At 44.8% G+C, this 13,830-nt stretch overlaps 1 protein-coding gene across 2 annotated transcripts in view; it reads right to left on the bottom strand.

The window, feature by feature from the left end:
• The window catches only part of LOC135056124 (ABC-type organic anion transporter ABCA8-like), a 380,977-nt gene that overhangs the window by 194,093 nt on the left and 173,054 nt on the right, over nucleotides 1–13,830 (bottom strand). For both annotated transcript variants that reach the window (XM_063960911.1, XM_063960912.1), the window contains exons 13-14: nucleotides 12,021–12,196; nucleotides 8,688–8,807 (exon numbers count right to left, since the gene is read on the bottom strand). In XM_063960911.1, the coding sequence (XP_063816981.1) occupies nucleotides 8,688–8,807; nucleotides 12,021–12,196 (296 nt within the window). The remainder of the gene's footprint in view (nucleotides 1–8,687; nucleotides 8,808–12,020; nucleotides 12,197–13,830) is intronic.

Raw genomic sequence — 13,830 nt, 5'->3', positions numbered from 1 at the left:
AGTCGATCGTCATCCCAGAGGGGAAGTCGGAAGACCACTTGTACTACTTCCAGTAAGCAATTGGCTGTACAACAGTCCTTTGCAAGGAAGATGAAATATCACAGCAGTCATCCTGCTGCAAAGCGGATAACTGAGGCCTTGGCAGCCTGGGCGGTGAGAAACGTGGTTCCAGTATCCATCGTTAATTCAGAGCCAACTATAGACTTGATTGAGGTACTGTGTCCACGGTACCAAATACCATCTAGGTTCCATTTCTCTAGGCAGGCGATACCGAAAATGTACACAGACCTCAGAAAAAGACTCACCAGTGTCCTAAAAATTGCAGTTGTACCCAATGTCCACTTAACCACGGACATGTGGACAAGTGGAGCAGGGCAGACTCAGGACTATATGACTGTGACAGCCCACTGGGTAGATGTATTGCCTCCCGCTGCAAGAACAGCAGCGGCGGCACCAGTAGCAGCATCTCGCAAACGCCAACTCGTTCCTAGGCAGGCTACGCTTTGTATCACCGCTTTCCAGAATACGCACACAGCTGAAAACCTCTTACGGCAACTGAGGAAGATCATCGCAGAATGGCTTACCCCAATTGGACTCTCCTGGGGATTTGTGACATCGGACAATGCCAGCAATATTGTGCGTGCATTACATCTGGGCAAATTCCTGCACGTCCCATGTTTTGCAAATACCTTGAATTTGGTGGTGCAGAATTATTTAAAAAACGACAGGGGCGTGCAAGAGATGCTGTCGGTGGCCCGAAGAATTGCGGGCCACTTTCGGCGTTCAGGCACTGCGTACAGAAGACTGGAGCACCACCAAAAATACCTGAACCTGCCCTGCCATCATCTGAAGCAGGAGGTGGTAACGAGGTGGAATTCAACCCTCTATATGCTTCAGACGATGGAGGAGCAGCAAAAGGCCATTCAAGCCTATACATCTGGCCATGATATAGGCAAAGGAGGTGGAATGCACCTGTCTCAAGCGCAGTGGAGAATGATTTCAACGTTGTGCAAGGTTCTGCAACCCTTTGAACTTGCCACACGTGAAGTCAGTTCAGACACTGCCAGCCTGAGTCAGGTCATTCCCCTCATCATGCTTTTGCAGAAGAAGCTGGAGACATTGAAGGAGGAGCTAATACAGAGCGATTCCGCTAGGCATGTGGGACTTGTGGATGGAGCCCTTCATTCGCTTAACCAGGATTCACGGGTGGTCAATCTGTTGAAATCAGAGCACTACATTTTGGCCACCGTGCTCGATCCTAGATTTAAAACCTACGTTGTATCTCTCTTTCCGGCAGACACAAGTCTGCAGGGGTTCAAAGACCTGCTGGTGAGAAAATTGTCAAGTCAAGCGGAACGTGACCCGTCAACAGCTCCTCCTTCACATTCTCCCGCAACTGGGGGTGCGAGGAAAAGGCTAAGAATTCCGAGCCCACCCACTGGCGGTGATGCAGGGCAGTCTGGAGCGAGTGCTGACATCTGGTCCAGACTGAAGGACCTGCTAACGATTACTGACATGTCGTCTACTGTCACTGCATATGATTCTCTCATCATTGAAAGAATGGTGGAGGATTATATGAGTGACCGCATCCAAGTCAGACAGTCCCTACGTATACTGGCAGGAAAAAGAGGCAATTTGGAGGCCCTTGCACAAACTGGCTTTATTCTACCTAAGTTGCCCTCCCTCCAGTGTGTACTCCGAAAAAATGTTTAGTGCAGCCGCTCACCTTGTCAGCAATCGGCGTACGAGGTTACTTCCAGAAAATGTGGAGAAGATGATGTTCATTAAAATGAATTATAATCAATTCCTCCATGGAGACATTCACCAGCAGCAATTGCCTCCAGAAAGTACACGGGGACCTGAGATGGTGGATTCCAGTGGGGACGAATTAATAATCTGTGAGGAGGGGGATGTACACAGCGAAAGGGGTGATGAATCGGAGGATGAGGAGGAGGTGGACATCTTGCCTCTGTAGAGCCAGTTTGTGCAAGGAGAGATTGATTGCTTCTTTTTTGGTGGGGGCCCAAACCAACCAGTCATTTCAGTCACAGTCGTGTGGCAGACCCTGTCACTGAAATGATGGGTTCGTTAAAGTGTGCATGTCCTGTTTATACAACATAAGGGTGGGTGGGAGGGCCCAAGGACAATTCCATCTTGCACCTAGTCACACAGCTACCTCATTGCGCCTCTTTTTTTCTTTGCGTCATGTGCTGTTTGGGGAGTATTTTTTTGAAGGGCCATCCTACGGACACTGCAGTGCCACTTCTAGATGGGCCAGGTGTTTGTGTCGGCCACTTGGGTCGCTTAGCTTAGTCACACAGCTACCTCATTGCGCCTCTTTTTTTCTTTGCGTCATGTGCTGTTTGGGGAGTATTCTTTTGAAGGGCCATCCTGCGTGACACTGCAGTGCCACTCCTAGATGGGCCAGATGTTTGTGTCGGCCACTTGGGTCGCTTATCTTAGTCACACAGCTACCTCATTGCGCCTCTTTTCTTCTTTGCATCGTGTGCTGTTTGGGGAGTATTTTTTTGAAGTGCCATCCTGCCCGACACTGCAGTGCCACTCCTAGATGGGCCAGGTGTTGTGTCGGCCACTTGGGTCGCTTAGCTTAGTCACACAGCTACCTCATTGCGCCTCTTTTTTTCTTTGCATCATGTGCTGTTTGGGGACTATTTTTTTGATGTGCCATCCTGTCTGACACTGCAGTGCCACTCCTAGATGGGCCAGGTGTTTGTGTCGGCCACTTGTGTCGCTTAGCTTAGTCACACAGCGACCTTGGTGTGCCTCTTTTTTTCTTTGCACCATGTGCTGTTTGGGGACTATTTTTTTGAAGTGCCATCCTGTCTGACACTGCAGTGCCACTCCTAGATGGGCCAGGTGTTTGTGTCAGCCACTTGTGTCGCTTAGCTTAGCCATCCAGCGACCTCGGTGCAAATTTTAGGACTAAAAATAATATTGTGAGATGTGAGGTGTTCAGAATAGACTGAAAATGAGTGGAAATTATGGTTATTGAGGTTAATAATACTTTGGGATCAAAATGACCCCCAAATTCTATGATTTAAGCTGTTTTTGAGGGTTTTTTGAAAAAAACACCCGAATCCAAAACACACCCGAATCCGACAAAAAAATTTCGGTGAGGTTTTGCCAAAACGCGTCCGAATCCAAAACACGGCCGCGGAACCGAAACCAAAACCAAAACACAAAACCCGAAAAATTTCCGGTGCACCTCACTAGTTGTTAATATTCCCTTAAAATATTCAAAATAAAGTGCAAAAATATAAAGTGAAAAATAAAAATAAATTGTTAATTAAAATTATTCACTGTGTCTTATTTTACTGTCAATTTCATTAGCTTATATATATAAATATATATATATATATATATATATATATATATATATTGGAGACACCTATGTATTTATTTATAGAACTGCTTAGAATTAGCAATTATATCATGTAGGGTTATTGAAGGCAGTGCCGTAACTAGACATTTTAGCGCTGTGTGCAAGAAACGGCATAGGCAGACAGCATCCCCTTTTTACACATTACGGCAGACAGCGTCCCCTCTTTACATGTTACGGCAGACAGCGTCCCCTTTTTTACACATTATGGCAGACAGCGTCCCGTATAAACATACGTATATATATATATTTCTTGTATTTTTCCTCACTATGCTGGCCTTTGACACCCTGTAGGCATTGCCCCCCCCATTCACTTCACGAGTAGGAGGGCTCTCCATCAATGTCCCCTTATTTAAGTTTGGGCCAAGCGCAGTTGTTGTACTTTATTACATTGCATGTTTTTGGTACCTCAGGCCCCCATTGTCACCTTCATATAGTATATCCACATGCCTGTAACCTGCTTTGGTTTTGTGGTTCTATTGCACTTATTCCTTCTATTTTCACCCGCACGATCCCGGGTGTTTACATCTTCCGGCGTTGCTTAGCAACAGGCCGGCCCTGACACCGCACAGAGGCGCCATCACTCTGCGCGGCACAGCGTCCACGGCGGGCTCCGGAGCGGCTGCACGTTTTCGGTTTGGCGGGTCTTCTTCTTCTTAAGGTGAGTTGTTCTACCCTTACACATTTGCACACATCTTGACAAAGGGGTTGAAGTCCCCGAAACGTCGATGGATATTATGTTGATGTTTTAATACAGTCTACGTTTTCACAAGACCCTGAGTGCCGCAGACTTCTTGTTTGTTATATATATATATTATATATATATATATATACACATATACACACACACACACACACATTACATACATAGACACACACATAAAGCAAAACAGAGAGCCAAAAATTCCAATTTTATAAACCGCAGCATAATAAAAAAAACTACATTATAACAGCAGGATGATTTGAACAAAAAATAAAAAAATACAGCTAGCTTACTTTTTTTCTCTGCAGCTGGCAAGCTGCTTGTGGCACTCTGCTGGCTGGCTCCACAAACTCTTCTTTCCTGCAGCCTGCGTGCCCAGCCAATGACTGAGTCGCAGGCTGCTTCTTAACACCATTGGACAGCTGAGCCGTCGCTCAGCTGTCCTGAACTTCTATGCGGCACTGGAGCCTCTGCGGCTCGGTTGCCAAGGCAACCTACAGGGAGCCGTCGGAGGAGCGCAGCGCCGCAGATCAGAGGCTCTGACCGCAACCGCCGCCTGCCCAATCAGTGAGCCGCCTCCTCAGGGACAGGCAGTGGGAGCGCAGCCAGGGGGAATATGCGCTCTAACTAGGTGTGCGTTGTGGGCAATGCCCCTTCAGCACACACCTAGTTACAGCGCTGATTGAAGGTGACTGGTGGTTTAAGTACGACAACCTTTATTTATTTCCTTAAAGATTGGATATGTATCTGAATATTGAGATCAGTAAAGAATGTATGTATTCCAATAATCATAACATTCGGTCGCCACGGGTTCTGTTCCCACTCTATGGGTGTCGTGGACACCCACGAGTGGAAATAGTCCCTGTTGGACGGCATGCCGACCATCAGGATAGTGAGGGGGCGGGATGCTGGTCGCCGGTCTCCCGACCGCCGGTCACATGAATACAACCCCTCAATTAGTATACCAATAAAATATGAAGCAATAAATAAAAAGATTGACTGGTGCAGAAGACACCCATTCCCCCTTTCCACTTATTCAAATTATGCCATTCACCCAAGTGTTTTATGTTGTCTGAAACCACCTGTCCTTGCATGCAAGTAGACATGTACCCACCACTGGACCCACCAAGCGGGCTTATATACCATCATGCTAGGTTTGTCCATAAACTTGAAACCTGTTTGATGAGCTGTCTATAGTATACTTAATTTCCTCTAGTGCATTCTCTGTGAAGTGTTGATGTATGGCCATGCAAGGTAGCTTGGCTTCTTGTTTCCCCTGGAGGATGAAAAAAAGGAGGCTCCAGCAGAAGATGGTAAATTACTTTTTGTTACTGTTGCTGACACCACAGAGAACATACCCTCCAAAATCAAGTGATTCTAAGTCCTTATTGGATTCAGTATCTTATTGCTAGCAGCGTAACCAAAGCTGTGATGGGCTGCAACAGCCAAGTTAAAATTTCTGTTAACATATGACCTGTGCTAATTTCCACCTCATCAAGGTAAACAGCTCTTTCTCTAATGTGTTCCAATAAAGTGAGCAATGTAGAACATGGCCTACCTGATATGAGGCTCTCTTATAAGTAGGGGCTGGCTGGCAACTTTCTGCTTGGGGGGGTGCCACAAGCAAGTGGAACGGATTTTCAACCAATTAATGCAATCTAAAATTGGGCGTGATAGGCACAGTGGAAGCATGCTCAGTGCAGCAGCCAGAGTGGGGAGGAAGTAACCAAGTTCACAGGGAAGCAGGGCGCTGCGGCCATGCTGAGGGTCAGCAGGAGGTCAGCGGGGCCCCAGGGTGCATCTAAAAGAGCAGGGCACATTTTGTCAGTTTCAAATCAGGCAGGGCGCGGTGCCCTGCTAAAACTGCCTAGCGGGAACACTAATATTCTTTCAGTAAGATCATGTGCTGTCCCGACTCTGGGGTCATGCGGTTGCAGGGGAAGCTCTAAGTGTGATCGTCCCTCTTCAACTTGTGTGGATTGGGCTGCTGGCAGAATGTGATAGGAGCTACCTCTGCTCTCTCTGTCTCTCTCCATCTTGGGTGCCATAAAATCTCTTTTTTTTTCAGCTCCTCTTCCCCTGTCAAACACTCACGATAAGCCATGCCCCCTTTTTCCACTTTCCAGTCTCTTGGGTTCCTGGGACAGGGAACCTGGCTCCCCATTGGTAGACGGCGGAGATCTTTTTGTAGCCTGCTATAGGGGCAGCCATTTTCTGTTAGCCCTTGCAGCTCAGCTAGATCTCTCTAGCTGAGCTGCAGCCCCCAACGGAGCAGGAGTATCCTATTCCTGGTGTGCCTGCCTCCCACAGCCAGGCGGCTCTGGAATGTTCAAATTGTACCCGGCCCAGCGCGCCTCTGCTTCTAAGTGATCTGCCCACCTTTCTGCAGCTTTATTCATCCAGTCCAAGACTAGGATAAGTTATAGTGAGGCTCCTTAATGGGAGCCACCTTTGGCATATTTTCTGGGGTTCTCAAATTACATTTACCATATGATTCATATGTATTATGCATACACATGAATTGGGTCGCGCAAACATATGGCATGCTTAAGCACCTGCATAGCTGGCTCCTATGTCTCTGGCCACTGGGAATGAGGATTTCAAGATGGCTTCCACCTTCCTATGCATGCTGTCTCTCAGAGTATCTAAATTTATACACAGAATTATACAGGAAGCATTCACTCCTACTTGTGATTGTAGGCTCAGATTTGATCAGAAATATATTACCTCAAGAGTCCCACAACTTCACCTTTGCCAGAATTTAGATGACCATCTGATTTAAATTCATTTGTAAATATAGGTTCCCCTATATCTCTTTGAGCTGCTACAGCATAGCAGTGTAATTAAAACAAGGCAGATATGCTATTATTGAGAGGCACGCATCTGTAGAAAGTTGAGGCCAAATGTGATCACGAATAAACTGCAGAAGTCAGTGGCTGTAGTGGTCAATAATGTTCACAGATCAATATCCAAGACACAAAAAGACGCTTAAAAGTATGGCAGCAAAGCATGCTTGCTATTCCTTCCCTCAGTGAACTTGTAAATCACCATCTACAACAGGGCTAAGCAACATTTTTCTCTTTGGGTGCCGGACAATCAACATTGCCAGATCATAATGGATGAATACTAATTAAATTATATTTCAGTGTTTTATTTTTTATTTTTAATGCTTTATGAATTAATATTATATTTGTATTAAAGAAGACTCTATGAAGAATTTGATTTTCCCACATCACACAGATAGTGCACTGTTTGGAATTGATCCCATGTCCCCCGGCTAGGGCCGTCTTTTTGTATGGGCTCAATGGGCACTTGCCCAAGGGCCCCAGGAGTATAAGGCCTATGGGCTGATAGCTGAGGGTCCCCTCTTTCCAGGGGTACCAGATTTTTTAAAATCGGGCCTAGGGATCCGGAGATATCTGACTTCAAGGCAGTGGTCCCCATCCGAGACTATTAATTGCTCTTCCCAGCCAGATCTCGCTGCCTCTGTCTGACTTACAGTTTTTCTGAGGGTATACGCCAAAAGGTGGGAGTCTCCACTTTCGGTGGACATTGGCAGCTTGTATCTAGTATGCCCAGAACCAGAGATATCAGCCTTCCAGCAGCCAGTCCCTGCTCCAGCTCCACACGTCTAATATGCTGTTTATATATTAATTTGTAGATTGCTCTAGCTCCTGAAGTCTGATCCCCAAGTCCCCAGTACCTCCTGAAAGGTGAGACTCTCTAATTTTTTTTTTCCATTCAAAGCTAAGAAATCTTTTCCAGGAACTTGAGATAGTGTATCTGCAGTCACGCAAGCAGCCCTCTCACCAGAAAATGAAGAATATTAAGCCTACTCCACTACCGACCCCTCCCCTACCTATATTAAACACCCCATACCACCCAGGAAGTCATGTACCGACTCGAGGTCCCTTCATTCAGCCCATTGCCCCCTTCTACAGTTTAGTGTTCTTCCTCCCACCCCATCTGTGCAGTAAAGGAGTAATTAGAAGAAATTACTGCTCCAGGTCCAACATGCTGAGTGGAAGATAGAACACCCTCTACCGCCCGAGAAACATCAACGCTGCCGCTGATAGCACCCCCCCACCCCCACCCCTACCGCTGGAGGATGGGTAAGGGCCCCAGTGCATTGCTGTGCCCAGGGGCCCACACTGCTGTTAAGATGGCCCGGCCACCGGTCTACCATCGATAGTGTGTTTGTTTTACTGGCTCTGATTCAGCTTCAGTCACAGTTTTTGCAATCTTAGCAAAAACTGCTAATGAATAAATCGCAGCTGGGGGCTGCCCAACACAGTGCAAGGCTGCCCATCATGTCTAGTGCAAACCAGCATTGTGTTCGCAATTCGATTGCAAACTCATCGCTGTAATCACAGCATTAAGGGTTGACCTCCTGCATACACAGCCAGGCTGCATATGCAGGCAGACCGTCGACATTTTTTCGAACACAGTGGACACCTGTTACATCCTGCGGCCACCCCTAAAATGGTCCAGACATGCCTTGGTTTTCTGGACCAGTGCCTCTGTTGGCTGAGTGATAGCTTATTGTTACATCATTCTAATGTTTTATCAATATACAAAATTTACCTGTGGATCTCCCAGAAGTGCAATTCCAAGACTTAACTTTCTCCTCTGACCACCGCTTAATTTATTTGCTTCAAGATTCTCAACATCCGTCAGCTGCAGATCAGATATGACCTTCTGGACCTGAACAGAAAGTTCAATGCTACACATATCACTTACTATGGATTGTGGACACTGAAAGTGACTTTAGCTGCTAGTGGTTAAGGTTCTACAGAAATGTTAAATAATTCTCAGGCAGCCAATGAGGACACTAGAAATAACTCGGGTATGGAGTGCAGTGTAGAGAGCCTGGGCACATTAAATTTACCAGTAAAAAAAGTTTATGACAGACATTTTACTTTGAAAAGTAAAATGTCAGTCATCCTGCCATAGAAAGGTCACAGCTCCGACAGCAGTTTCGGTGTACACACAACACCTTAATCATGGGCTAAGTCATGGGCTGTCTATCTTAGAATGGAGATATTATGAGCAGGTAACATCTCATAGGCTTATGCCAATTGTAGTTTCCAAAGAATTTTACATTTACGGGCGCTGCCCACTTCTTTAGATCCAATGTACTGGTACCTGTTACCTGGTTTCCTGACTATTCCAATGACTGAACTTTTTTTTTTACTGCCCTTCTGCATTTTGTTTGGATCTTCTAGCCTTGACTACTGGTTTACCTGACTACTCGGGACAATCCTTGCAGTATACTTGCTACAAGTAAGAATACCAGTTCATAGTCCAGCTGTCTACCTGTACTCCACCTCTGGACAAATATCTGGTTCTGTTGTAACCTGCTCAGCAAATCTGCTGTTTCTATTTTGCCTGTAATTAAATGACAGCTAATCTAAGACATTGCTAGGTTATCTTATCAATATATTTCCGAATCCATTGCTACCTGCCTTATTACAGCTCCAGCATATTCCAGTATAAATCTTCAGTATCAGTCTGTTTAATTTGCAGTCTACCTCAGAGCTAATCTGAGCATTCCAATGTCTTATTACAGCAGTTTTATGTCTATCTGATCGGTGTCCCTGAGTTTGGCACAAGTGTTCTGAATGATCCGTGAATTGCTCAATTCATTCCTGCACTTACTTGTCCTTTAAAACAGTTGGAGTAGCAGTTCCTTACTTGGGACTCAGAGGTTGCCTTCCTGTTATCTATCTTCTCAGGTAGGAGGGTTTCAGAGCTGTGTGCGCTTGCAGGGTCGGACTGGCCCACAGGGGTACCGGGGAAACCACCGGTAGGCCCCACTGCCTGAGTGCCCACCCCTTCCTCTAGGGATCAGGTTCCAGACTGTGCACTTGTATTATACATGGTAGATATGTTGCATTACACTGCACTAGACTATTGTGTATTTCAAGCCTCTGTAAAGGCTGGCCACACCCTTAAGTATGGGCCCCTATCACTGCATTCCCCCGGTGGGCCCTTCATGCCCCAGTCTGACACTGTGCGCTTGTCAATCTCTTTCCTCATATTCCATAGCGGCAGGGCAGTACTTAGAACCAAACCCTCCTTTCGGCTGAAAGTTTGTCTCTAAGTTCTATTTGAATCATTACATGTTGACTTCTGGCTGTAGACTGAGTTGGGTATATGGACAATGAGGACAAAGAGAGCTCTTCATTCTCTGCATTTTCCCAGGGCATTATGAATCCATGGGACTTGCCCAGGGTAAATTATATCTTATTTCCTAATTATGTCCATAAGCCAAGATGGCCAGCTTTCAAACAGACCATTGCTAGGTAGATGGCTTAGATAAATAACCAGGCTTACTTTGAGGTAGGACTGCCAATTCCTGAAAACTAGTAACAAGAATAAATAATCATAAAAATATTACCTAAAACAGTATTATTTAATAAAATAAAAATAAAACAAAATCAAAAATAAATTTGGATTTCCCACTTCAATAGCAATGCATTTTTTTGGAAAGTGGTCCACTGCACACTGTCCTGACTTATGAAATGCATTGTTACTAAAGTGAGATACATTATCAATATTTATTATTTTTTATTTTATGCTTTCTAAAAAATTTTTTATTTAAACTGATATTTTGGTGTTTTTTTTATTCTTGTTACTAATTTTCAAGTCAAACTGTGAATATTGGAATATTATTATTATTTTCTACACTAGTTCTGAGATTTGGATTTTAAGATTTGAGATGTATGTTATACTTAAAAAAAATTGATATTTAACCTACAATAACCAGATGGACATTTTGTATGTTTCTGGCTCGTTAAAATCTGTTCTTCAGTAAGGTTCTTAACAAGAAGGTGAAAACAAAAGTTCTTTGGCGGGATGTAAAGGAGTTCGAGATCGCTGGAGGGGAGGTATGGGGGTCGATCTTGTATGTTTTTTTAAAGGGGAAAACACCTACAAGGCAAAACCATGCCTTGTAAATGATTTCCCCTTTAAAAAAAAAACCATCTGAGCTCAACCGGCATCCATTACAGCCGTCGATTATCTCTATCATGTATAAGGAGTAAGCATACATGATTCAGAAAGATTTTTTTAAATCTATTTGTGATTAGCTTTTTGACAATGCTAACCGGTTGGCAGTTGTTCATATTTGTCTGGAGCTAATTAGGAATCTCCTCTTTTTCCATATGGTTGCAGTCTGGACTACCCCCTACCTGACGCCAGCCAGATTGTTCTTTGGTCCTCATTCCGAGTTGTTCGCTCGCAAGCTGCTTTTAGCAGCTTTGCACACGCTAAGCCGCCGCCTACTGGGAGTGAATCTTAGCATAGTAGATTTGCGAACTAAAGATTAGCAGATTTGCGAATAGACAGTTCTTAGCAGTTTCTGAGTAGCTCGAGACTTACTCTGCCACCGCGATCAGTTCAGTCAGTTTCGTTCCTGGTTTGACGTCACAAACACACCCAGCGTTTGCCCAGACATTCCCCCGTTTCTCTAGCCACTCCCGCGTTTTTCCCCAGAAACGGCAGCATATTTTCAAACACTCCCCTAAAACGGCCAGTTTCCGCCCAGAAACACCCACTTCCTGTCAATCACACTACGATCACCAGAACGAAGAAAAAACCTCGTAATGCCGTGAGTAAAATACCAAACTTAATAGCAAATTTACTTGGCGCAGTCGCACTGCGGACATTGCGCATGCGCATTAGTGACTAATCGCTCCGTTGCGGGAAAAAAATAACGAGCGATCAACTCGGAATGACCACCTTTTTAAATGAAGGTGAGGAACATGACATGAGCTTTTTGCTGGTAAAGGTAAAGTGCCCAGGCTCCCTTCAAAACACTCTATCCCTGCTGTATTTCCAGTGTCCCCAGTGTACTATAATAAAAGAAGTGAACACAATTACAAAGATACAGTTTTCTGAAATGTTTCTTGGTACCTCTCGATCCACATTGTTGGAAGGAATCCCTTTGATTTTAGCAAATACTTTTAAATTTTCTTTAACCGTCAAAGGATCAAATTTGACATCATACTGTGGACAAAACCCGACCCTCTTACGAATCTCCTCCAAGTGAATCATATTGGAGAGGTCATAGTTGTAGATATTGGCTGATCCTGAGAAAATTCAAGATCAAATATTACTATGGTAGGAAATTACCTTTTTTTTTTTTTCTCAAATGTAGTAGTTAATTTTCAACATTAACATTTTGGAGGATTTAAGGGACTGCTCTCCTTAATTCATTAGTGATTCTGCATGTGGCATCCTCTCTGTTTTGCTGTTCAGTATTGTCAGGAAGTAATTTGTTTGTTACCTTTATGTCTTCTGGGTTTTTTTTAGAGATGAGCGGGTTCGGTTTCTCTGAATCCGAACCCGCACGAACTTCATGTTTTTTTCACGGGTCCGAGCAGACTCGGATCCTCCCGCCTTTCTCGGTTAACCCGAGCGCGCCCGAACGTCATCATGACGCTGTCGGATTCTCGCGAGACTCGGATTCTATATAAGGAGCCGCGCGTCGCCGCCATTTTCACACGTGCATTGAGATTGATAGGGAGAGGACGTGGCTGGCGTCCTCTCCATTTAGATTAGGGTTGAGAGAGAGAGAGAGAGATTGCTGTGATACTGTAGAAGAGAGTGCAGACAGAGTTTAGTGACTGACGACCACAGTGACCACCAGAGACAGTGCAGTTGTTTGTTTTATTTAATATATCCGTTCTCTGCCTGAAAAAAACGATACACACAGTGACTCAGTCTGTGTGCACTGCTCAGCCCAGTGTGCTGCACATCAATGTATATAAAGCTTATAATTGTGGGGGAGACTGGGGAGCACTGCAGGTTGTTATAGCAGGAGCCAGGAGTACATGATAATATTATATTAAAATTAAACAGTGCACACTTTTGCTGCAGGAGTGCCACTGCCAGTGTGACTAGTGACCAGTGACCTGACCACCAGTATATATAATATTAATTAGTAGTATTGTATACTATCTCTTTATCAACCAGTCTATATTAGCAGCAGACACAGTACAGTGCGGTAGTTCACGGCTGTGGCTACCTCTGTGTCGGCACTCGGCAGGCAGTCCGTCCATCCATAATTGTATATACCACCTAACCGTGGTTTTTTTTTCTTTCTTTATAGTCGTCACGGTCATACTAGTTACGAGTATACTACTATCTCTTTATCAACCAGTGTACAGTGCGGTAGTTCACGGCTGTGGCTACCTCTGTGTCGGAACTCGGCAGGCAGTCCGTCCATCCATAATTGTATATACCACCTAACCATGGTTTTTTTTTCTTTCTTTATACCGTCGTCATACTAGTTGCGAGTATACTACTATCTCTTTATCAACCAGTGTACAGTGCGGTAGTTCACGGCTGTGGCTACCTCTGTGTCGGAACTCGGCAGGCAGTCCGTCCATCCATAATTGTATATACCACCTAACCGTGGTTTTTTTTTCTTTCTTTATACCGTCGTCATACTAGTTACGAGTATACTACTATCTCTTTATCAACCAGTGTACAGTGCGGTAGTTCACGGCTGTGGCTACCTCTGTGTCGGAACTCGGCAGGCAGTCCGTCCATCCATAATTGTATATACCACCTAACCGTGGTTTTTTTTTCTTTCTTTATACCGTCGTCATACTAGTTACGAGTATACTACTATCTCTTTATCAACCAGTGTACAGTGCGGTAGTTCACGGCTGTGGCTACCTCTGTGTCGGCACTCGGCAGGCAGTCCGTCCATCCATAA

The sequence above is a fragment of the Pseudophryne corroboree genome, chromosome 3 (assembly GCF_028390025.1).
Source record: "Pseudophryne corroboree isolate aPseCor3 chromosome 3, aPseCor3.hap2, whole genome shotgun sequence".
In the NCBI taxonomy this organism is placed as follows: Eukaryota; Metazoa; Chordata; class Amphibia; order Anura; family Myobatrachidae; genus Pseudophryne; species Pseudophryne corroboree.
This window is presented reverse-complemented; position numbering and strand designations above follow the sequence as displayed.